Source organism: Solea solea, chromosome 3 (genome assembly GCF_958295425.1).
Source record: "Solea solea chromosome 3, fSolSol10.1, whole genome shotgun sequence".
NCBI classification, from domain to species: Eukaryota; Metazoa; Chordata; class Actinopteri; order Pleuronectiformes; family Soleidae; genus Solea; species Solea solea.
In genome coordinates this window covers 2,831,771-2,856,802 of record NC_081136.1, presented here as the reverse complement: position 1 = coordinate 2,856,802, position 25,032 = coordinate 2,831,771, and the positions used below count along the sequence as shown (strand labels likewise).

The 25,032-nt window shown below is 41.3% G+C and overlaps 1 protein-coding gene across 2 annotated transcripts; it reads left to right on the top strand.

Annotated features, from left to right (window-relative positions):
- The first annotated feature begins 700 nt into the window (after positions 1-700).
- Positions 701-24,417, top strand: fgd6 (FYVE, RhoGEF and PH domain containing 6). 2 transcript variants are annotated; one of them, XM_058624806.1, is made up of 21 exons: positions 701-931; positions 2,944-4,999; positions 9,256-9,364; positions 10,894-10,961; positions 11,931-11,961; positions 15,128-15,279; positions 15,829-15,985; positions 16,145-16,232; positions 16,899-16,949; positions 17,054-17,112; positions 17,202-17,273; positions 17,356-17,424; positions 17,671-17,754; positions 18,658-18,737; positions 18,922-19,024; positions 19,916-20,059; positions 20,170-20,272; positions 20,848-20,942; positions 21,027-21,155; positions 21,245-21,393; positions 22,399-24,417. In XM_058624806.1, exons 1-21 carry the CDS (start codon positions 922-924, stop codon positions 22,439-22,441), a joined length of 3,852 nt encoding a protein of 1,283 aa, XP_058480789.1. In that variant the 5' UTR covers positions 701-921; the 3' UTR covers positions 22,442-24,417. The 2 variants fall into 2 exon arrangements, with proteins under 2 accessions (XP_058480789.1, XP_058480787.1); XM_058624804.1 differs by lacking the exon at positions 701-931 and having other exon boundaries at positions 2,919-4,999.
- The last annotated feature ends 615 nt before the right edge of the window (positions 24,418-25,032 follow it).

The window sequence follows — 25,032 nt, the reverse complement described above, 5'->3', positions numbered from 1 at the left end:
AGAACTGAAGCTATTATTTGACAACTGGACCAGTAGATGAAGAGAAAGATTGCCAAAAGAGTATAACAATGCAACAAAAGAAAAATAATCCATTGTTATTTTTGCTCATGCAAAACAAGATATGTAAAGATGCAAATGCAGAGATGTGATATTTTAACATTTCATACATCAGAGGATGAATCAATCAATACATCCTCTCCTGATAACACATAAAATGGAACTTTGTGACTGAAATGTACACAATCACCACCATGTTCAGTTTAAAAAGACAAAATAAAAACATCTAATATAACCACAGTTTAACCAGCCTTGCCATCATATATATATATATATATTTATACACATATATATATATATATATATATATATATACATACATACATATATATACATATACATATATACATATGATGTGTATGTAAATATTAGGCTGTCATGTCATTGAGATAAAACGTCTTTTTATGGTGACAAATGTTAGATATAGTTTTACTACTACATTTGCATTTGCTAAATATATAAACACTCTTTTATTATATATTTGTAGTTTTTGGGCTTTCCTTGATTTATTTTCCAACTTTAGCTTTTTTTTTTACAGTACTTTTATTTTTGAAAAGCCTCGACCGGAAGCGTGTTGTTTGACCATCGCGTACTTGACTTTGTTGGGGGGCGAAAAAAAGCACCGTGGCCCAAAAAAAAAAAAAAAAAAAAACTTTGGGAAAAAATGGGAAAAGTAAGAGACGTAAAGACTTTACTCGTGTGTCCGTTGGAGAGATAAGAAAACACGGCGCTGGGACTGCGTGGTTTTCTCTGCCGGACGCGTGTTTTTAAACTGACAATGTTGTCGAAAAAGGGAATAATAACGCACATTTCCACGCATTTCCATTGAAAGCGACTCATGGAGAAAGGAGCAAGTCGGGAGTCATGAGCACAGGTTTGTTTCGTGTGGGAAGCTAATTTAACTTTGCTAAACTTGCTAAAAATGTTAGAAAAAAACCACCAATTACACGTTTAATTCTGTACATATACGCCGAATATGAGAAAACTTACACCGGAGTGTAGTAGCGGTCGCTAGCTTCCACTCTATTTTTAGTTAATTACAGTTTTTCTTAATAACAGCTTTCTAAATAAGATTTAACGCTGGATTCTGTTTCCGCTTTAGCGCCTTATTTTTTTAAAAAGGTCATTTTTACTGGGATATTTCCCACATTTTCCTGTTATTATTGCAGCTCCAGTTGCAGCTGGAGGGGGTTAAATCCTTTGTCTTACACACATCTGTCCTGCCATGGATGCAACAAGTTGGACACGATGATAATAATAGTAACGCTGCAGCGTTTTTTGTTCAGATGCTGTTAAACGATGGGAATCTGCGTGGATTTAGGGGGTTGGGTGGGGGGACGACTCTTCAGGGGATACATTTTCATCCTGTAGGAAATGAGCTACAAAGTTATCTGCTTGTGTTTTTCCACGACACGAGCGGCTTTAGTGCAGAGATACCTGGCGTTTTCCTCCACGGCGAAAACGCTAGGCCAAAACTCCGCTGAAAATACGCACATTTTAGTGTTTCGTCTGTTGTTTTCCACACATAAATGCCCATTTATGTTGTTTATCAACTTTTATGGTATGTTCAACATGCACTGGTAAATTCGGCTTATTTGGATAAACTCAAAGTAATAAAAGGTTTATGTAGTGGACCCATTCCCCTTGCTCACCACCGCCATCCACGGCGAGTGTAGCTGTAGGTCTTGTTTGGGTCAGTGAGACATGAACCACTTCTAAAAGACGAACATTACTAACAGAAGTTGTAAGCCGAATTGGAAAACATCTCTCAGTGGTTAGATTAAAAGCATAATTATTCCCCTAACCCGCAGGGATCTTTGTTTAAAAGCAGAATGAGATTATAATTGCAGATTTTGTGGAGCGAGTCCGGAGTGAGGGCAGCATGTACAGGGGTGAGCAGAGCAGTTATTGGCTGTTGGCCTTTTCGGAAACATCCGCTCGATGACTCCACTTCTCGTGGTGTCGGCCAGCCAACAGTTTGAGCGGAAAATATGGCCCACTATGTAAATTCACAGCCTTTTATTGGCACTCGGACTCTAATTTAATCTTCATTTTCTAAAGTCATTAATACACAATTCAATTGGGAATATTCAGGAGTTGAGGACAAGAATACAAACGCTGCAAATAACAGTTGGATGCGACTCAGTTTAACTCTGGCTTCTGCAGAGGTTTTATTCACTTGGACAAGAAGCAGAAGAATGCCAAGCATACCGAGATCCTTCAAGAACAGGAAGGAGAGTTCCAATTCAATTACCAGTGTAATCCAGTTTAACTCTTGTTTGCTGCAACAAGTGAGTTGTAAAGTCCAACAAGTTGAGTCATTATTGATTATAACTACGTAATCAATGCAGACTGGCAATGAAATAAATGAGCTACAAAAACTACACATTGGATTTATTCCATTTCTTGTCCTCTGACCCTAAACATTGACCTTTGTCACCCCTGTCTTAACCACAGCTTGCAGCTGTTGGAGTAGGCGTGAGAGAAGCTTGGTTTTACACCTTGTGCTCCTGCAGCATGATTCACTTTTGAATTAAATTGGAGGGCCAGTATACACAAGAACAAGTTGAGGAGGATTTCGGAGAACTTTTGTAGTTTTTTGTGTTTTGTAGTATTTTTTTCCGCAATAAATCAATCGTACACATAGTACTCATCCATTTTTATCCGCAGACAACTAGCCAACATGTTTTCTTTCATGAAATGTGGTTATCTTGGATGTGATGTCACTTTGTACCTATTTTCAATGTATTTCTGTGGCTGTGTTACGCTGTTTAGAGCTGTTTTGCGTATATGAAGACGTTTTTAAGAATGGAAAATGAGAGAGGACATGTAGGGAACGTTGTGTTTTTCTTTGGATACTAATGTTTGACTCTTCTGTACGTGCAGGTGTGAAGAAGCCTCCATTAGCTCCCAAACCTAAACTTCCTGCTACCACTAAACCCTCTCCCCCGCCCATCGCCCCCAAACCGGGGATTCTCACGCAGTCCCCGGTCGTCTCTCAACCGTCTCCCGCCACGCTCAAGAGGGCGAAACCTGCTCTCGCCCCAAAACCGTGTATCCCCAAATCCACTTCTCCGCCTGTTTCCCCACCGCCACCCAAACCCGGCGGAGCCCTTATCATCTCTCAGGAACAGCAGGAAGCTTTGGACAATAGCCTCTCACTTCTCAACTCCAAAAATGGGATTTTATCAGAGTCCAGCAAGCGGGAGTCGGACTACATCATCCCCACCTGCTCCTGCGGGCTCCACGACTGCTCCCAGTGCCGGTGTCTGGAAAACGGAAACGGCGTAACGGAGGTCAGCGACGATTTCCACAAGGAGCGGCTGCAGAATGGGATTTCTACCGACGGGCCGCAGGAGAAAGCGGAGACGGAAGGAGAGGTAGCTGTGGTGGAGAACGGTGAGGCTGGAGGAGGGATTTGCAAAAAGACCAGAGACAAACCTCAAAGACAGAGACTTTTGGACAAGGAACCGGTCAACAAAGAGGCGCAGGAGCAGGAGAAAGATCCAGATGCTGTGAAACATCAGGAAAGTGTGGACGTTGTTCTCTCAAAGGTGGATTTACAAACTGAGGACAGGAACGCAGATTTAACAGACTCTCAGGCAGCCTGCGATGTCGCAGGCAGCACCATTGTCTTCTCAAGTGTCACACCGCACGATGTTTGTGCAGTTTCTTTACAGGTGGAGAACAATGAGCCTGTCAGCCGAGCCTCCCCCACCAGGCCACACCCTGAACTGCAGGTTCCTGCTGCTCCCAGTAAACCTCTACCCGTCCCTCAGCCTCGCAGGCATAAAAGAGCGGCGCTGGTGAGGCAGGACGGCGTGGAGGGCGGAGTCCAGGATCCTGTGGCGGAGGAACAGAAGCAGGGGCTTGAAACCGAGAGGGAAGTGAGTCAAGCTGGTCTGTCTCACAGTGCAAGGGGTGAGGAGGACACGCAGGAAGCAAGCGATGACACTTTACCCCCAAAAGACTCAGGTATAGAAGCCGGTGAGATGGACGCGCCCGTCCCACCGCCTCGACAAACCTCCCTGTCCCCTCGTCTCCACAGAACAGCCCACACTCTCCCCACTCTGAACAAAAACACCTCCCACTCTTTAGTCCTGCTCTCACATTCTGACTCCATGAGCCACAAAACAGAGGGCGAGGATCAGGGGGCGGAGGAGGAGGAGGACGGCGACGACGATGAGGAGGACGGGTACGGCGACTTTGAGCGGTACCCGATCACTCACAGCCTCCCCAAACAGATCAAGCTCGGCTGCCACGCTAGGAAAGCCTTCTCCGCCGAGGACCCGCCTCTGCCGAGGGCGCCGCCCAGAAAGCCTCAACGCCACAGCCTGCCAGCGATGCCTCCACCGTCCATGTGCCCGCCCGCACCTCCACACGCTAACACGCCCATGAGGGAGCTGCCCGCGCCTCCACAGGAGAAGACAACCTGGCGTTTCTCGCGTCCGTGCGTGACTTTCTTCAGCCGGCAGATGCCCACCAGGAGCAGCATGCCGCCCAAGAGCCGAGCTCCGGCGCTGGGCGGGAAGCAGAGGGCGCAGTCCTTCTCCGCAGCCGACCTGGCAACCCGGGCCAACCCCCAAAAACGGAGCCTCTCCTTCCGGAAGCTGCTGGAGCTCAGGGTGTCTGTGAAGATGCTGCCGAAGCTGCTGGCCAAAGGAGGGCAGTCGGTGGACTGTACCACCGCGGAGTCAAAGCAGGGGGAGCGGAGCCTGGAGCGGCCCAGCAGCTGCATTGTGGAGGCCGACGTCTGTGGAGACGACGGCGACGGATCAGTGGAGTATGAGAACGTTCCCCTGTACGAGGAGATTCCGGAATATATGAACCTGCCGTTCCACAGCGGCAGACTCGGGTGGCCGCACGACCCCGACGCTGCCGATTCGGACATTTACGAGGTCCAGGATCCTTATCATCGATGCCTCGACCACGAATACGAGAGGTACAGTTTGCAGATTTACAATGTTTTCAAGGAAAAATGTGTTTTTAACTAATGATTATTTTACATAATTAACATTTTACATTAGTGTTTTTATGAGTTTTCAGCTTCTCAAATATGAATATTTGTTTTTTTTTGTTTTGTGGACAAAACAAGACACCAGCAGGCTGCAGGACAAACACACCTACTGTCCCATCACCGGCTTATACCCGAAAATAAAACATTTGTACATAAAAATCATAATATTATGCTCTGTTAACTCATGAAATTGGTATTTTTTAAGTTAACAGATTGTTGGAAGACTCAGAAAAGTGTTGGACAGGCTAACAATTAGCCACACGCTTAGACTAGAAACCATGTAGTACTTTTATGGCTGTAGAATTGTCAAAAAATGTCCAATGATTGAGTTTTTCCAAGATAACTTTCACTTTTTGGATATCTGGCAGTGATTCAACCATTGACCAATTGCGGTACTTATGTCTGGTGAATCTCGTCTGTCATTGGACGGTCGTTCCGCCGAAGTCCTGAGGGCTGTAAAGCTCTATCTCTTTACTCTCTGCTGGTTTTTAAATTTGCTAGATATCACAAACAAAAGTGTCTAGGAGTTATGGTAACAAGAAGACACGTCGGCGACGACAGGATGATAACGGAAGGCTTAAAAACGAGCACAGAAGCTTGTTTCTTTCCTCCATTTAACAAGGAAAAGACACTAGCAGGCTGCAGGACAAACACACAGGCTGATACGATGGAAATAAAAGAAGTTTACACACAGAAGAAGAAAATAACGGTAAAAAAAGGCTGGTACAGACTCAGAAAAGTGTAACAATTACCATAGTTCAATTAATCAATAATTCCCCACTAGCACCTGTGTACATAATACATAATCAGTACTTGTTATGTGCACAAAATGTTAGAAAATGATGAAAAATCATGTACCAAATCTTGAAATGACGACAAACCAAAATGATTCAGTTTTTATTCATTTCTTTGTTACACTGAGCAAAGAAACCAGAAAATCTCCACATTTAAGAAGCTGAAAACTCAGAAAAAGGATTGTGCCGGTGTGGGAACCGCTGTGTGCAACAGACAGAGGTCGCACAGGTGGAACCAGGGGTTTTGATATTTACAGGAGCGTGAAAGGCTCTGTGAGGCGGTGGCATTGAAATTGAAATTGAATGGTGCATTGACGTGCAGCAGGTCGGCCTGTTTTCCTGTGGGTTATTTTCAGTGGCCAGAGCAGGAAATGTCTGAGAATCGCAGAAACGCCACACGGTTTCTCGAGAACAGGGGGAAAATAAACCTCCAGCAACCACCGGCCGCCTCCTCCTCCTTTTAGCCTCGTCTTAACCTCATCACTCCCGTTTTCTCTGTGAGAGAATCTGCAGCCACTTTTAATTCACACCCTTAATCATTGAAATCTGTTTTCATCACACCTTTTGGAGAAGTTTGATAGCTGTTTAATATCCACAAATTGACATGGTAACTGGTAAAGATAAGTGGAGCTGAAACAATTACTCGATTATTACTATTTTGATAATCGATTCGTCGGTTTGAAGCCTTTTTTTCATGATAAAAACAAGGTTTCAGCTCATTAAATGTGAATATTTTTCTTCATTTCTTTGCTCCATATTGACAAAGAAATCATTAAAAATAAGATATTCGAGAACATCAGAAGCGGACTACAACGCAGGGCATTATGGGTACAACACTAACGATAGCCGTTAGTGCGTTGCTTTTTTACATCGTTTGTCTCGTCTTCTCCTCCAGTAAGTCTCGATGCAGCGCCCCCCTCAGGCGAGGAGGGGAATGCGTTATTCAAAAGGTTTCGAGGTGAACTATTAGGTGTGAAAACGACCTTAACCTCCGTTGTGACAAAGAGCCGTTTCCCACGTTTCCTCTGTGTGACGAGGTCAAGGCCGCGGGTGGTGCAAGCGGTGTGAAATCATCCGTTTTTAAGAACTCTTCAAACCCTCCTCTCCTGCTTCTTAATTCTAATTCCGGCACGACGAGTGGTTGGCGCCGGGGGTGTTGTGTCGAGTGAACCCGTCGTGTTTCCCAGGCGTCCTTCTTTCTTGAGCCCGGTTAGGTTTATGTAAGAAGCCTCCGGGGCTGTAAACAAGTGCCACTCTGTGTTTGGGACCCTGTGAGCTGGAATGCTCCACTATACAGGGAGAAGTTCGGCAGAGAATTGAGGATGAGGGCAAGCAGGCAACGGGGCCGAGGTAAAAGAAACTGTCAGTGGTGTCCGAAAGAAAAACAGAGGAGTGGGCGACCGTTGATGACAGCGAAAGGAAATTTGAATTTTCCTGTCTCGAGTCGTAATCCTCTTTGTCAGCACAAACATCCAGGAGAGACACATTAATTGGCCTTCATTTGATCTCCGGGGAATCAGAGTCAGACGTGTTAATGCTGCAGAGCAGACGTTGAGAAGCAGATAAACACATTACGGGCTCAAAATGCGTGTCGCTGCTTGTACAGACCTGGCAGACGGTAGCGTCTGTGGGCAGCAGTGTGTTTGACAGCCAGCCAGCTGCAGCACAGATAAAGATGGAGCACGTGAAAATGCAGGCTTTTAAAACATTTTCATTGTTGTTGTGCATTTAGAGCCCCCTTAAACACATTAAATGTAAGCATGGTGGTAATTTCATAATCATTTTACTATATTTCCATTCAGTAAATGCCCAGAAAAATGAATTTGTTGAGTATTTGTTGAATATTATCCTACCAATAAAGGGCTGCAAAAACATGGTATTTTAATGTCAGCAAACTGAAAAACAAACTTTATAGGACGGCCTTTCCCAACTGAAAAAGTCCATTTGGTAAACAGAAACTCCCACACCAAAGTCCATAGAGAAAATCAGCGATTTTAACATCACAGTACACAGGAGTTGTTGATCCACTGCTGCCTCCGTCAGTGAGTGAGTTCAACTGTCTTATTTTGTGACTTGGGTGTTTGAAATCTTTAATTCAAATTGACCTCGGTGACACAAACTTTTTCCCGATAGAATTTGGTGCAGGCGAGTTTTAAAAAGTGACACAAACACTAACTCCCAGTTGAAAAATGCTGTCTTGCAGAGAGATAAAGCAGCATGACTGGCATAGATTTTACGAGATGACCCATTTATTGAGTGGCTGAAACCAGTTTTTTTCCCCCCGTGTTCCTGCTGGAAGCCATGTTTTCATTAAGCTCATGTCTGCTTCTTCTCTGCGGGTTCTAGACACAGGAAATACACAGTCACCTGTACGTTAGACACAGACAGTGCCTCATACAAGCACACTTCAACACTATCTTTGTAGAGATATTTTCCTACTTTGTGGGGTTTTTTTTACCTAAAAATACCATTATTTAAGCATTTTCTCATATTTTTCTTTCCCTAAATTTAGCCGTCTTATCTGTTGCTTTTTATCCCGCACCACATTTTCTGGACTTCCTCAGTCAGGATGTTCAAATGCCTCATGATGTCATGAAAAATATTGTAAATGTTCTCTCAATGCGTACGAATGAGTCTTGGTCAAAAACAATACTCATTCGTATGCATGTGTATGAGTAAAGATTATAGTGGGTTCAGTTTATCCTCTATGTTTCCCAAAACGTGACGCATCCCTTCGTCTTTATTTATCCAGGGAGGGATTGTCTACACACACAAACAACCACACACACACACACACTCCTTCTGCCTTCCTGACTAATAATACAGTGTGTAAAAAACACTCAGAACCTTAAGTACATAAAATGTAGCCATTGTAAACTAAATTAATCTCATTGACATTAGAACATAAAAAAAAATAATAACTAACCATTTTTCCTTAGACTAGTGCAGTAATCTCATCTGCACTTCTTGTCAAACTCTGCACTGCACACACCTGCCAGATTTGAAGCCTGTCATGTGAACCGTTGGACAGTTATACGATTAAGAGAGAGACGGACATTTCTTGAATTAATAGAAAAATGTAATTTCCTGGGTAATCCAGCATGTGGCAGGCAGTGTTGTTTTATAAATGGCCAATGGGAGATTATGTTGCAGCATTAAAAAAAACTGTAGCAGTTGTCAGGCTGGGACATTTTTGTCCTTAAGGTGCTGAGTGTGTAGTGCTTTTTAAAATGTGATACTATACACACACACACACACTCCTTCTGCCCTCATTTTACCGCATCTAACTGTCTTTCCACATTAGATCTGTTCTCTGTCCTGCTGTAAATGTGTATTGTGTTGAATCTGTGTTTTCTCACTCTCTGTGTGTGTGTTTCTGCCGAGCAGCGATTGGCTGAGGCAGGACATCCACTCTGAGGAGGAGATCCACACCTCAGACGAAGAGGACGACAGCTCCACCTCCAGCAAGGAGCACCTGGACGAGGCGGACAGACAGGTAATCATCACATCCTGTTTTTAAAATTTAACGTTACATGCTGTCGCTCTTTATCCGAAGATGTGTACGGTATATCCGTTTAAACTTGAAGGATTTCATTTCAAACTTGAACACTCAAAATCCTGTTAGGGTTTAAAATATACAGCCTAGAAGCTCGTCACACCATCTGAAGTAAGCAGTGAGCACAGCTTGGCCTTACATTCATTTTGAATCCATCAGAAAAAAAGACGGTGATGCCACGTTGTTCTCAGAACCGGGATTGACTGAAATGGAGGACACACACAAACTAAGGCCAGCTCATGGCCAAGCGGAAAAGGAAATTAGCTTGTAGCATGAGGGTTGCCAGTTTGAATTCCAACAGGTCATGGTCTGGGGTGCCCCTGAGCAAGGTACCCAACCCCATTGCTCTCCTGGTACTGCTCAGTGGCTGCTCCTTGCTCTCCTTCTTGGAAGGTTCCAAGTCAAGGATGGGTGAATATGCAGAGGGCGAATTTCCCTACGGAAATTAATAATAAGTTAAATAAATAAATACATAAAACGTCCACTTATTGCAACACCAAAGCATCTGAAAAATGTCAGGAAGAACTGTCTTTCGCAATTTCCTAATAATAACAACAACAACACTTTGTGCAAATAAGTGTCTGATAAAACTGTCTTAGAATCTATTTTGTTAACATAGAAAATGAAAAAAAAAAATCAGCCAGATGAATTCACCTGTCTCTATTTATAATCTGTATATAATTTATACCACTTCAAATATATTGATACAGTAACACATTCCTGTTTCCAAGCACTGTCAAGAAACGGAATTGTTTTATTGTCCTTGTCCCCAGTACGCAAGCAATAGTGGGGGACTTGATTTCCGCTCCACTAGGGGGCGATACACACTTGTTCAGCTTCTTACCATTCACTAACTTAGAAATGTCTCATTTTTTGAGATGACGGAGCATAAACTCCACTAACACATCATGAAAACCTTCTGATTGAGAAAAGTTAACAATCAACAAAACAAACCCAACCACTGAGAAATAAGGTTCTTACTAGTTTGTCCGTTTTATTTGGTTGAGTAAAAAAAAAGACCAGCTTTTATGTTTTTAAAACTCTTTGTCCTGCGTGACCCTCTCTGTGACACCAATGTCCCTCAAAGCTCCAGGGCTTCACACGTTCAGTCTCTGATAGGACGTTTCAGTCAAGTGGAGGCCAAGGCTGCTGTCCAAATTAAGTCACTGAGATAGAGAGAGAGACTGGGAGAGAGCGAGAGAGCCTGCCCCATTGCCATTCAACAACACACACCATCAAGAGTGTGAGAGAGAGAGGGAGGGGTGGGGGGGTTTGTTTGTCCCACTTTCAGCGTGTTGTTTTGGGGGAAGCTGTAAACTCGGCTCTGATGCTTTTACCCACTGACGCAGGATCCAGTGATCATGGTGATTTGCAGTGAATCTGTGAGTGATCAATAAAGTTCAAGCCGTGATTTGTTTGTGTTCCCGTGGCATCCGTCCACCAACCGTTTATTGTGTCCGCTCTTTCAGCAGGAGGACGAGATGAAGAGGAAGAAGGTGGTGCACATCGCCCAGGAGATTATGAGCTCGGAGAAAGTGTGAGTGGTTTAGTAATGAACACATAACTTACATCTGTGCTTAACCCTCATGTGTCCGTACAGTCCTTTTTAGGCTATTTTTATCTTCAATTTCGTTGATAATTTTGGCACACGGCGTGACATTTGTCATATTTTTACATTCTGACATCCAAGATGTTACTAATAATACACTGTCTAAAAATACTCACACTCAGAGGCTTAAGTACAAAAAATGTACCCATTGTAAACTAAATTAATCTCATTGACATTAGAACAGAGATTATTTAAGCTCAAATTTGTATTTTTGTTGCTGTTTTACAGCATACTAAACATTGGAGAGTTAGCGATTAAAAGAGAGACTTGAATTAATAGAAAGATGTAATTTCCCAGGTAATCCAACATGTGGCAGTGTTGTATTATTAATGGCCATTGGGTGCCTATACTCAAATAAGTTTTCTTTTGTAATCAGGACTGATGTTGCTTAAAATTAACTATTGTTTAATAGCAGTTTATATGGATGGGACATTTTTGTCCTTAAGGTGCTGAGTGTGCAGTGCTTTTTAAAATGTGACACTGCACAAAAAATTATAATGCAAAAAAAGACACTTTAGATAATCGCTGACATGTCCTCCACAATCAATCTCATCATGTAGTATTTGAAAAAAATGTTTAGTTTGTGTTTTTAATGTTAAAAAATAAATTATGGAAATACAGAATAAAAGTATATTCAAAGGGTTAAATACTGAAAATGTATGCTTTGTTTTAGAGGGAATTTTTGGTGTTGCTTAAAAATCAATCCATTATAAGTGCATTTGTTTTAATATACTTCATATGTATATATATTTATGTGTGTGTATTCAGTTTAATAGCCAGTTTTAGGGAGGGTAAATTTTTGGCATTAAGGTGCTGAATGTTATTTATTAAAAAGGCTGCATGATCAAATGTGATGTAGAGTTCGGTGTTACTGACATATTTCTGCTCTTTTATCAGATTTGTGGACGTCCTGAAGCTTCTACACATAGTAAGTATTTTATTTTAAGAAAGTGCAGCTCTGGACAAAAGTGTGCCTAACATAATAACTTGTACCGAGTGTTTCCTTCCCCGTGTGAACGCTGTGATTGTTTTTAAACGGCCACCAGAGCCTCTTTTCTTTTTTCTTTTTTTTTTCCTGAGGATGGACACGAATTAATGAGTTTCTTGGCCAGTGTGAAGAGGTTGAATAATGCACTTATTCCACAGCTGAGGTTTTTAAACTTGCTGTGCTGGAGGGTTTTTTTGTTTTCCCATGGGGCAGTGGGCAGGTGAAGCCACAAAAAAGAAAGAGAAAGAACAAAAATACAGAGAGAGTTGTGTCTTTGATGGCTGTCAGGCGAGTGTGTGTATGTGTGTGTTTTTATGGAGGAAAAAGACAGATGAGGAGTTGAGTTTTGGTTTGGCTCTGTTGAGGTGAGCGGTCGAGAAATTCTCACATTAAAATTAAACGGGCAACAGAAGAACTCGCATTAGAACAAAACTTCTTTCAGTAACATATGTTTTAGGTTTATATACAGGCTTATATTAGGCACTCGGCAGTCATTTCTAAATTAAATGTCCAAATATTTAAATTAATTTGTTGTTTTGAGTAAGTTTCAATTTCTAAGATGAGGATATTTTGTAATTCCTTCTCCCTTAGTGACTGTAAACTGAATATCTATGGTATCATTGTCATGTTGTGGTTGCTGAGTCAGCATGTCCAACTACAGTGTTCTTTTTTTTTTATTACTAAGGACTTTTTTCCCTTTTTAAATCCACAAAAATCCAAAGATCTTCACAAAAAAACAGACTATTTTACACTTTTAGAAGCTGAAGTTACTTTTAGCTTGAGAGGTTGCTACAATTGGAAACAGAAAACATTTAAAAATGACCAACATCCGATCAATGGATGATTTAGATGGTTTTTAGGTTTATTGCTCAACTTTATGTAGGTGGAGAATATTTAGTGCTTCCACAGAAATGTGAAGATTTTCATCTAAAATACCAGAAATTGACTTGAAGATCTGCAAACTGATGCTTTGGATTATTGGTTGGGAATGCTAAGTCAGCATTTCAGACCATTTTCTTTACTAATTATTTGGTTTATCTTTTAAATGAAGAAATACAAGACATTAGTGGTAAATGTCCTCTATAAACTTCCCAGATCCAGACCCACCTTCCAAATTTCTGTTTGTTAACTTAATGTTTTCTTCACTAATTAATAATTTTCTCATTTTATATTTAAAAAATACAAGAAATTAGTGGAAAATTACCTCTATAAATGTCCCAAATACAGACCCAAATTCCATATTATGTCCATTTTTAACATTTTAGAAACAGAAACCAGATAATTAATGTAACTTTTAGCAAGAACGAATGACTTATTACCATTAAACCATTATTTTACAACGCAAACAGACTCATAATATTAATAATTCATTGATATATTTGTTTTATTTACTAATGAATTGTTTGAAAACGTCCAAATGCCAGATTTTGTCCATTATTATCCCCTAAAAACAACTATTTTAACCTTTTTTTAGAGTTACTTGTTTGCTTAAATAATTATGTTAAAAAGATTCTCTGATGATTGAGATAATCATTTCAGCTCTGTGTTGGACCTTTTTTATGTTTTTTTGGGGTAAATGTTGTTGGGGTAATGTTCTCTGGCATTTGGCTTGAAGTCTGCGTGTTTGTTTTTACACCGAGGACAAACTTCTGCTCAAGGTCTCGTCCTGAGGGGAATCCTGGCCCACACTCTGATGTGGAGGGTGGAGGCTGGAGGGTGGAGGTGGGGTCCACCTGTCTGTCTGTCAGTCTGTCTGTCTGCCTCAGACGTGACTTTTGGTGGAACCACCCCAGGATCAGAACGGACTCCTCGTTGTCCTGTGGTGATGGGGAGGGAGGGAGGGAGGGAGGGAGGGGGAGGAGTCACAGCTCCCTCTCTGTCCAAGAAACGAGGTCAGATCACATATTTGTGTGTCGGTCGACGGCCTGGCCGAGCAGCAGCTGCTTCCTCAGGCCACAGAGGCGACGTCCAGGCACACACATGCCTCACATAACCCTCTCTGTGTGTGTGTATGAACATGTGTGTGTGTGTGTGCAGGTGGACGCGTGACATTTGAGGAAACTTGTGGACCCACATACCAAAAGAAATGTCTTTTATAAAAGACCGTCATGTGTGTCTTTGTGTGTGTGTGTGTGTGTGTGGGAACACAAAACAAATCTATTTGCGGATTTCTCTCGTTTCTAAGTTTAGCGTCTGGTCGTCTTTGGTGATCTTTTCTCACTTTTGAACATGGTGAGGGTTGTGGCGAGAGCCAGACGCTCTTTGTTGTGTTGTTGTCGTCGCTGCTGCAGCTGTAAACAACATAAACAAGGTGCAGCTACTAAATCTGTGGACTGAGATTTGAAGTGTGGTCAGTGTTGGACACTAACATGTCTCTTTAGGACGTATTTTTCTGGTATAAACACTGATTTTGTCAGGACGAGTGGTCCTCATGGAGACCAAAACCTGGTCCCAATGAGGCAGAACCTCATTGCTTTAGTTGACGTCATTATTCTGCCTCTGCTTGGTCTTTGTGACAACGATTGTTCAATTAATCGATAACTAAATTCCTGTTATTACAGGTTTGAATGTTTTTTGCTGATTTTTAAAATTGAATATTCTCTAGTTTCTTTGCTTCATATTAACCAAAAAAAAAACATTAAAACTGAATAAAAACAAGACATTTGTGACTTTATGGACCACATGGTTACTTGACTCATCGAGGAAAATAACCGGCAGTTGCATTTTTGTTTGCCGTGTCCTTCGTTTTAAACAGGCTGAGGGAGCGTTTGTGTGTATACAACAGCAGAGCAGAGCCGGGGCGGGTGGAGATAGATAGAAGTGCAGAAATGTGTGTGTTCACCAGGACACTGAGTCCTGCGTCGCCTCTCCGTTTCCTTCCAGGTGGATGTGTGTGTTGGCAAACTGGACAAAGTCAAGAGTGTTGACTCAGCTCTCTCTCTCTCTCTGTGTGTGTGTGTGTTGGGGGGGGGGGGGGGGGTGTTGATGATGTAATGACCAGGTGTTCCTCTCAAGCTGCAATATATTACATTGTCACCACACCCTGTGCAGCTGTATATGTGAGTGAGTGTGAGAAGATTTATTTCTGTGTCTATTTTTTTTTTAGGACTTTAGGGATGCTGTTGCCAAGGCAACGCGTCAGAATGGGAAGCCGGTGGTGGACGAGCGGATCCTCAGTCAGATCCTGTACTACCTTCCACAACTGTACCAGCTCAACAGAGACCTGCAGAGGGAGCTGGAGGAGAGGGTGGCACACTGGTACTACACACAGTACCTTTTAACCTAATCCTAGTTCTAACCCGAACCCTAAAACCAGGTCTTAATCCTCAAAAAAAAAAAAACCTGTTTAAGTTGTGTGGACCAGCCAAAATGTACTCACAAAGAAGAGCTGTTCTTCTGAGGACACTGCTGCGTTGATGTCCACACTTCCAGAAAGTGTTATCCCTCACCTTATGTGGTTCTGCCTCATTAGGACCAGGTTTTGTCTCCATGAGGACTACTGGTCCTCATAAGGTCAGTGTTTATACTAGAAAAAAGGTCCCAAAGACGTAACAAATAGAAAAACATACATTCTTGCCCAGCTTTCTCAGCGAGAACACTCATATTTTATATAAGACACGACTGCATGCCTAACCCGTAACCTTTGACCTCACCTTAACCTGAACCCAGTTGTACAGAAACAGGTATTCACAGGAACAGGTTTTCTCAAACATTAACGATAATCTTAATAATCCTAATATGACTAATGGCTCAAACCGAAGGTTGTGATGAGACCCCGCTCGTGTGCCGTGTGCTGTGTCCTCACAGGAGCGATCACCAGAGGCTGTCGGACATTTTCGTCCAGAAGGGTCCGTACCTGAAGATGTACTCCACCTACATCCGTCAGTTCGACAACAACGTGGCTCTGCTGGACGAGCAGTGCAGGAAGAACCCGGCGTTCGCCGCCGTGGTCCGAGAGTTCGAGGTGCAGCGGGAATTTTTCATTTTTGTCAGTGTAACTGTTTAAGTCACTGAAGCTTTTGTTGTGATTTGCCATCTTTTAAAGTCGGTCTCCGTATAGAAAGTGTTGTTCAACTCTGATCTTACACATTTGTGTTTAAACAGTGTTTTGTTTTTGTCTCAGACGAGTCCGAGGTGTGCGAGTCTGGCTCTGAAACACTACCTGTTAAAACCAGTGCAGAGGATTCCTCAGTATCAGCTGCTGCTCACAGGTTTGCTCTCCCTCTCTCTCTCTCTCTCTCCCTCTCTCCCTCTCTCACCCCCTCTCTCTCTACAAACCTCTGCTCAATGAACCTCAAAGGGTTAGTTAAATAATAATTTAATCACGACACCTGGTTTGACCTCGTTCTGATACTCTACTGACACCTAGTGGACGGTCACAGTAACACAAACCTGTGGTTTCAAACACTGGATTTCCACAATGAGTTGAGAATTAATACTGACACACTGGAAATGAAGGTTTTTATCACTCATTAAAGGAGGAAAAAACACTTTCTACGTCTCCTCCACTTCTAAATGTTGTTTTAAATGTTGTATATTCATATTTAAACCTACATTTTTGCACCCTCCTATCATATTTTCATTATTATTATTGAATTATTATCGTATGAACAATGTTTTTTCTGTATTTCTTACGTTTCCTAGCGTCTATAAGACGTGTGTGCAGTGTTTACTGCGGATAATTTCATGAAAACTTTTCACATTAAGGCCTGGTTCACACTACGTTTATGATTTTAGTCTCAGACACAGAGAGGATTCATGTTTTTCATGTATTCACGTTTGTGTTTTTGTTGCGTGGAGACGCCTCAAACTTCAAAAATAGACGTGTGTTTACATCTGAACTGAACGTTCTTCTTCTTCTTCTGTCGTTTTTCCAGATTATTTGAAGAACCTTCCGGAAGATTCAGAAGATTATAAAGACACACAAGGTAAAAAAAAACACACACACACACACAGAAGTGTTTACTAGAAAAGATATTTGTAAAAACAAAAAAAACACACAATGTGAAACGCGTCTCTTCCGTCCTCGCAGCCGCGCTCAGCATCGTGAAGGAAGTGGCCAACCACGCCAACGACATCATGAAGCAAGGGGTAACGTTTAAAAAAAGCGTCTTACAGCTGTCGTCTCGTTTGCGACTTCTTTCTAATGTTTTCCTTTTTGTGTTTTTTTTTGTTGTCAGGATAACTTTCAGAAGCTGATGCAGATTCAGTACAGCCTCAACGGTCACCACGAGATCGTTCAGCCGGGCAGAGTGAGTCCTTTTACAGAAAAACTCTCTTAGTTTTGTGATGTTTTGACCGGCTGTGATTAAATGATTGAATCTGCTGACCCAGGTGTTTCTGAAGGAAGGCACGCTGATGAAACTGTCCAGGAAAGTCATGCAGCCGCGGATGTTTTTCCTGGTGAGTTCTCGTGTTATTTCTGAAGGATTTTTGTGTGCTTAGCTCCATCGAGAGGTTATTTTTCCCAACAAAAGTGCCGTTTTATACAGGTTTTAATTTGCCAATTAAAAAGCCCAAAAAGAAAAACTACACCACACACACCTCAATATTTTTATGAAGTCGATAGTAGAAAATAATTTATATGCGAGTGTGATTCACAGTTTCTCCACTGTGTCGATTGATGTTGTTTTTCCTCATTCTGTGCAGTTTAACGACGCTCTCATGTACACCACTCCGGTCCAGTCGGCTCAGTATAAACTCAACAGCGTCCTCTCTCTGGCCGGGATGAAGGTGAGAGACACTCCTGACGTGTATTTGTTATAAACTTTTAATCCTTTTAAACGCAGCGTTGTGATTTTGTGTGTTTTCCTGATTCTCTCTGACTTTCTTGTTTCTGTTCGTGTTTTCAACGTCTGTGATTTATTTTCTTAATTTCACCCCGTAGTTACTGCCGCTCTTTGTCAGTTTCTAGTCATCTCAAACCTCAAATGACCTGAGGAGTCGGTGAACTTCTAGTCTGTCAGGGGTCGGCCAGTTTAGTGGAAAAAAGTCCGAGTTTTTGGGGGGAAAGAAACTGCTCAGTGGGGGGTTGTGATATTTGTTATAGAATTTCAAAATAAAAGTCTTTATTTGAAATGGGATGGAGTGGATATAAAGTTCACAATAAAAAGAAAATGTATTTATGATGCAAAATGTATCTGTAAATATCAGAAAACAACAAAAAAACTTCATTATAACTTGATATTGAGAGGCAGGCAGCATGAGATTTACTGGGGACACAACCTCTGTGTTTACGTACTTTTGTTAAATAGGAACTTGATAAATGTCAATAAGTCACTAAAACTTTATTTTTTCCTCTAAAAGTTGTTTTTTTTGTTTTTGATGAACTGTTTGGTGTATTTAATTTTTAGTTTATGCATAATTTTTATTGAAAACTGCAGGACAAACCATTAGTGTTGTTTAATAAGTGGTTACAGAGGTTTTTGAATTATTTTTTGTAATTAATCAGTTGTATCTTATGAGATAAAGGTAAAAAAAAAAAGAAAATTGGGCCACAAAAATCTATTTGTGACATAATTTGTTAGCTATCGGCTGCATTGATTTCTAATGATTGTTATCAGTTCTTCTTGTGGCTGAAGAAAGTGATCAATAATCGACCATGGTTGGTGTTAAATGTGATTTTGTGTTTTTCAGGTGAGTAAGCCGAGTCAGGAGGCCTATCAGAACGAGCTGAACATCGAAAGCGTCGAGCGCTCCTTCATCCTGTCTGCCAGGTCAGCACCCCCACACGTACACTCATACATATATATATATATATATATATATATATATATATATATATATATATATATATATATATATATATATGTATATGTATACATACACATACTGTATATTAACGAGGACGATTGTGACCGCTGTGGCTGAGATTCTTCATGCGTTTCCTCACGTTTGCAGCTCGGCCACAGAGAGAGACGAGTGGCTGGAGGCCATCGCCAAGGCCATAGACGACTACACGAAGAAGAAAATCACCTTCATATCAAGTCGGAGTCAAGAGGAGGTAAAAAAAAAAAAAAACCTTCATCTTCAGTTTAAGTTTGTGTGACTGTGTGAACCTCTGTGTCTCCTGCACCAAAGTCCATAGAGAAAATCAGTGATTTTACCATCACAGCACACATCACTAACTTCCAATGTGTAATTTTGTGATTTTTGTGATTGAACACTTTTTTGTTTAGATTTACCTCAGTGACACAACATGTACAAAACCAGCAGCTCCTGTGTTTTAAGAGCTAAATTTGTTGTTTTTCTCAATGGACTTTGGTGCAGGAGAGTGAGCGTCCTTCTCTTTGTCGGGAGATTTACATCGTCACAGCAATATAAACACGCATTTCCACATATGTGAAAGTACAGTATAGAGAAAAATAGAGATTAGATTCTACATTATAGACATGGAAGTTACCAGAATATACGCAGTATGGGCTGGATGTTTATGAGATATTGAGGTTATAGTGACACAAACTTCCGTTTCCTGTCAGAAAAGGTCATATCATTATTAAATAAACATGTTCCCATAACAGTGTGAGCCTTTTGGGATGTGGCTAAAGGTTGTGGATCCCCACTGTTCGACTGTCCTGTCAGCTTATTGACTGAAATGTGTCACCTCCATTCCACTAGGGGGCAATACGCCCCCTTTGAGCTTATTGGTATTAGGTGGTTTCCAGTTTAGCATGTAGCATGTGTTCATAGAACCTTCCATTAACCGAAAAATGTCCATTCCTCTAGGGTTAAATAATCAGTCCAAAAAAAATATACCGGTTTCTATTGGAATCTCCAGTTGAAACTTTTTCTTACGACTAAAATGCACCGTTTATCACGGATAATGTGGCAGTAGCTCACAGAACCACACACGCGTTTCCGTGCTAAACCCCCTTCCGTCTTCTCTCACGATCAGGCCGAGACCGTCTTCGACAGCGGGGCCCCGCTGGGCTCCAAGGCTCCCATCTGGATCCCGGACCTGAGAGCCACCATGTGCATGATCTGCACCTGTGAATTCACCCTCACCTGGAGGAGGCATCACTGTCGCGCCTGCGGGAAGGTCAGAAGCCTCAGTGTGACCACACACACATACACTATAAGTTTATTTATTCACTCCCGAGCCCCTTCTCACTGCAGCTGTGTGTGTGTGTGTGTGTGTGTGTGAGACAGGTGGTGTGTCAGGCCTGCTCTGCTAATAAGTACTACCTGGAGTACTTGAAGAACCAGCCCGCACGTGTGTGTGATCACTGCTTCGCCAAGCTACAGGAGAACAGTGAGTACACACGGGAGAGAGCGGCCCCTAGTGGCAGAGGTTGTATACCTAAATACAAACACTTCTAATCAGGGTTCCAACGGGTCCTTGAAATCCTGGAAAGTTTGCGAATTTGACAAAAACATTTTCAAGGCCCTTAAAAGTTTGGTTTTCGCTAAAACCTAAACAGACATGGGTCATATTTTAGGTTAAATGTCGTGGGGTCCGTGCAGAACAATGAGCGAGTAAAGTTTTTGAGCGGAATTGGTCCTCGAATTTGACGCCAACCAAGGTGTGGGAGCCCTGTTCAATTTGTTTTATTTTAACTATATATTTTTTTAACTATTGAGCCCTTAAAAAAGTGCCAAAGACAAAATGTAACATTGAAAATCAAGTGTAAATACACAATTTAAAGCTGAAATAGGCAAGTTTTTGTCTTTTCGTGATGATTTTAAGCCTCGTTTTCACTTTAATGTTCAGTTTCAGTCGAAATCTTTACGATACAAGCCCTCAGGGACATGAACGTTGTCTGTCGCCTCTTTAACCTGATAACAGAGCGTGTACTTGAACTAAATCTATATTTATGTTGTGTTCAGGCGACCGCTGTGCGTCGACGTCAACGTCTCCGATCAAACCCGGAGCTTTTTCCTTCACGAGGAAACAGAAGAAGATTCCTGCTGCGCTAAAAGAGGTAAAAAAAAAACACTTCTGCGTTGATTTTTTTATTTTAAAGTGAAATGTTGACACGTGTGTGTGTGTGACGGTTTTTCCCCAGGTTTCTGCAAACACGGAGAACTCGTCTATGAGCGGCTACTTGAACAGGTCAAAGGGCAACAAGAAGCAGTGGAAGAGGCTGTGGTTCGTCATAAAGAATAAAGTCCTGTACACGTACGCTGCCAGCGAGGTACTCGCTCTGTTTTAATCCCAATAATCTAAACATGTTTATTGTTGTTTTTTTGTACTGATGAGTAAGAATATGTCTGTGGTTTGCAGGACGTCGCGGCGCTGGAGAGTCAACCTCTGCTGGGTTTCTTCCTGCGGGAGGAGAAGAACGGGCCGGCTCAGAAGCTGCAGTTCAAGCTGTACCACAAGAACACGCTGTTTTACATCTTCAAAGCTGACGACATCCCCACTGCACAGAGGTAGTGACTTACGCATCGTCCAGATTAGCAGATTAAACGCGGTGTGAAACGTGCACAGAGGCGACGAGAGTTTAGGAGCTTCTGTTGTTGTTGTTGTTTTCTAGTTCTGTTTGGTTTTCACGAAGAGAAATGATTGTGTGTTTGCTGCGTTCTTCAACTGAAACTGTCCGACCCGACTGAGGGAGCGTTTGTGTGTATACAGAAGCAGAGCAGAGGCGGGCGGAGACGAGAAGCGCTCATCCCGTCAAACTGATGGAACTCTTTTCATGGACGCTTCTCTTTCCTTTCCATCAAACTCCGACCTCACTTTACTTTACTAGCGCAATGTTTCTGTCACCTCCGTCTATTTTAAAGTAAAAGAAGCCACTTCCTGTGTGCAGCACAAGCGCTTAACTAGAGTTCAGACCAAGTAATCAGCTGTGCCGATTATTCTGGACGACATTATTATTCATAATCTGCCAAATATTTCAAATGTTTTTTGTTCTCAGAAACTTAAAATGTTGCTAAAAAAGGAACATAAGTTACATTTATTTTTATCTTTAAAATGTTTTTTAGCTTTAAAACATTTAATAACAATTTAACAAGTGTACATTTCTGTTAGAAAACTTTTATTTTTGTAAGGTTTCTCCGCTGTATCACAGGTCAGCTTTTTAAAATGCAGATAACTCCGTTTTTAAAGCATCACACCCTGAAGTAACTGCTTATTTTCTGTATTCTGATTTTACACCTATGCTTAAGCATAACGTTAATTGATTTATTTTTTAAATAATAATATTTTTAAGGAGTATTTCAATCTTGCAAAAAGAGAACAGCATTATATGTTTTTTTAACATTTGTAAATATTGTTTTTTCTCTCTGTTGGGCCAAATGAAACCCTTTGTCGGGCTGTCTTTGGTCCCCGAGCCCCACTTTGGGCAGCCCTACAACACAGTACAATAATGACAACGTTTTCATGGTTCTGTTGTGTTTATTTTTGTATTTAATTGGTGTTTTTTTCTTCTTCAGGTGGATCGAGGCCTTTCAGGAGGCCATGATTCTGGAACAGTAAGCGGTGAGGTCACGTGTCGCCGCGTCAGAGCCAGTAGACGGACGACATTCGCCCCCTCCCCCCCCCCCCAGCGTTGATCTCAGGTCAAGGGTCACGAGCTCAGGAAGTCTCCGGCTGCATGAACTAGAGAAAAAAAAAAAGGCAGCGCCAAAAAAAGGCAGCGCCACCAACTGTGCGGAGAGCAAACTGCTGTCGTGCCCCCAACTGGATTCTTGTTTCTCCACCGACAGCAGGCGTGAGTTACAGCTGCAGGTCAAAGGTCAAGTCCGGAAGCATGTGTGTGGAAGTGAGACCAAACTGTTTCCAGTTTTGGTTTTTGAAGTCCTGGGATAATCTGAGGGATTATGAAGTCTCGGGATGTTGTTTCTTGTTTTGTTTTTTTGTTTTTTTGAAACGGAAGAAGGAAGAAAAAAAAGGAAGAAGAGAAAATGAAACTCCGCCTTCATTCAAACACGTGGTTACATTTCCTTTTTAAGCAAAGATAAAGGGATAGTTCATGTTTTTTTGGGTTGTAAGCGCTGTACGTGATCAAATTAGCCTTTGTGATATTTTTACGTTGTTTCAGAAATAGAGGAAAACCTGGTTCCCAGTGGAATGGCACAGGATTACGTAAAACCCATCAATTCATGCAATTAAGAACAGATTTTAACCACTTCACTTTATAAAATCTGTTTAAAGAATCTGTTCACCGCTTTATTTCACCGTTAAACTGACTTTTCTGACTAGTAAACTAGAAGTTTGTAAAATCTCCCACACCAAACTCCATGGAGAAAATCAGCATTTTTAGCACACAGGGACACAGGAGCTGCTGCTCTACTGCTGCCCCGTGTGGTCACTTTGTGTCACTGAGGTAAATCCAGATGAAGGATTTCAAACACTGAAGTCACAAAATAAGACATTTGAAGTTAGTGATGGAGGCAGCAGTGGATCAACAGCTCCTGTGAGCTGTGATGTAAAATCGATGGTTTTCTCTGTGGGATTTGGCGTGTGAGCGAGCGCTTTACAGACTCCAGTTTCCAGTCAGAAAAGGCAAAAATAAAGCAACATATTCAAGATTTTCTAAGTCTTTAATGCTCAATAACACTTTAAAAAACCATGAACTATGCTTTTAACAACATAATATTGTTATAGAATCTTCCAAATAGTAAGATCTTTGATCTGAATCTGGGATGTCAAGTATCGCTGTATGTGTGTTCATGTTAAGAAAGGTGAGCTTTTACTGTGAAAAATCACATATTCTGCTTTTTATTTGTAGGTGGATCTCTCTGGTTTAGAGATTTAACTTTTATATGTTTTAGATTTATAACATCAAACCTGTACATCATGGGATTTTTATTAACAAAAAAGAAGAAGAAAGAAAACAATAACATCCTGGAGGAAAAAACTGGAAATATCATCAATTTTGTAGATATTTTTTACACAAAAATAAAAATAGCAACATTGACCTTTTTTATATGAAAGCCAAGATGTAATATTTATATATATATAAAAAAAAAAAAAACAAATAGGAAGATTTATTGTTTGTAAAAGCACAGGCTGCAACTTTGGGGAGTCAGGGTTTTTTGTTTCCATTAAAACTGTTTATTTTTGTTTAAAGTAAAACAAAATAGAAGAAAGAAACCAATGGCCTATATTTCTGAGGAAACACTTTGCCTTTTATATCTCCTGTTATGAGATGAATAGCGATAATATCGGTGCGTTTCTTTCTCTGTTTGGCTAATCTGTGCTTCTTCTGTGTTGTTTTTCTGTCACTTAAAACAACAAAAATCATGCTTTTTTTTTTTTGTTTAGATGAAGAAATGGTTTGTTCTTGTCGTTGGTGCTGTTTGGGACCGGTGTGGTTTTTTAAACTGGAGCTTCACAGTTGCGATTGTACAGTTTAAACGTGTCTGTGTTTTGAGTTACGGTCCACTGTAAACGATGTTCCCTAAACTGTCAGGCAACAGTTTTTAATAAAATATATATGTTTAATTTTACTCCTGCTCTGTTTCTCCGTCATCGGGCTTTATTGTCAAGTGTGGACGGATGAATGTGGGAGGAGGGGTCAAGTATGGGTCCCTCTTTGAGCTGCTGATTAAATTCAAGAGATAAAACATTTTAATGGGTCACTGTTGACGCCCAAGTTCTGGATTTTTATCGCTCCGTTCCGCCTCTTTCATCTCCCCTCGGCTGTGGCTGTGGACTGTTTGATCCACGTGTGTGGGCAGTGCAGACATTTGAGATGAAGCTCTGAGCATCTGCTGCGCTCAATACTTCTAATTTACCTTCTTTCATTTCCTCTTAACGCCAAAACAAACGCATAAATCATACATGTACAGTCCACACACCATCACTTCTATGGAATTATTACTCTCGGGGCTCGAGTACCAACTAAAAGAAACTAAAGTTTTTGTTATTGTTCCGTCTTCTAACAAATACTTGAATATGAGTGCAGTTGTATTACTTTTCAACACAAATATTTGACTATGAGCACAGTTTTATTACTTTTTAATAACAAATATTTAACTGCAAGTGCAGTTTTATTCCTTATTAACACAAATATTTGTATTTTATACATTACATTTTGTCATTAAATTGTGAATGAATTTTGT

Bases quoted from the DNA above. Each gene is read 5' to 3' on its own strand.
- fgd6 (XM_058624804.1), top strand. From the start codon at position 2,919: ATGTTTGACTCTTCTGTACGTGCAGGTGTGAAGAAGCCTCCATTAGCT. The intron at 11,962-15,127 runs GTAAGTATTTTA...TTTTTTTTTTAG, and splicing joins TCCTGAAGCTTCTACACATA to GACTTTAGGGATGCTGTTGC. The intron at 17,274-17,355 runs GTGAGTCCTTTT...CTGCTGACCCAG, and splicing joins AGATCGTTCAGCCGGGCAGA to GTGTTTCTGAAGGAAGGCAC.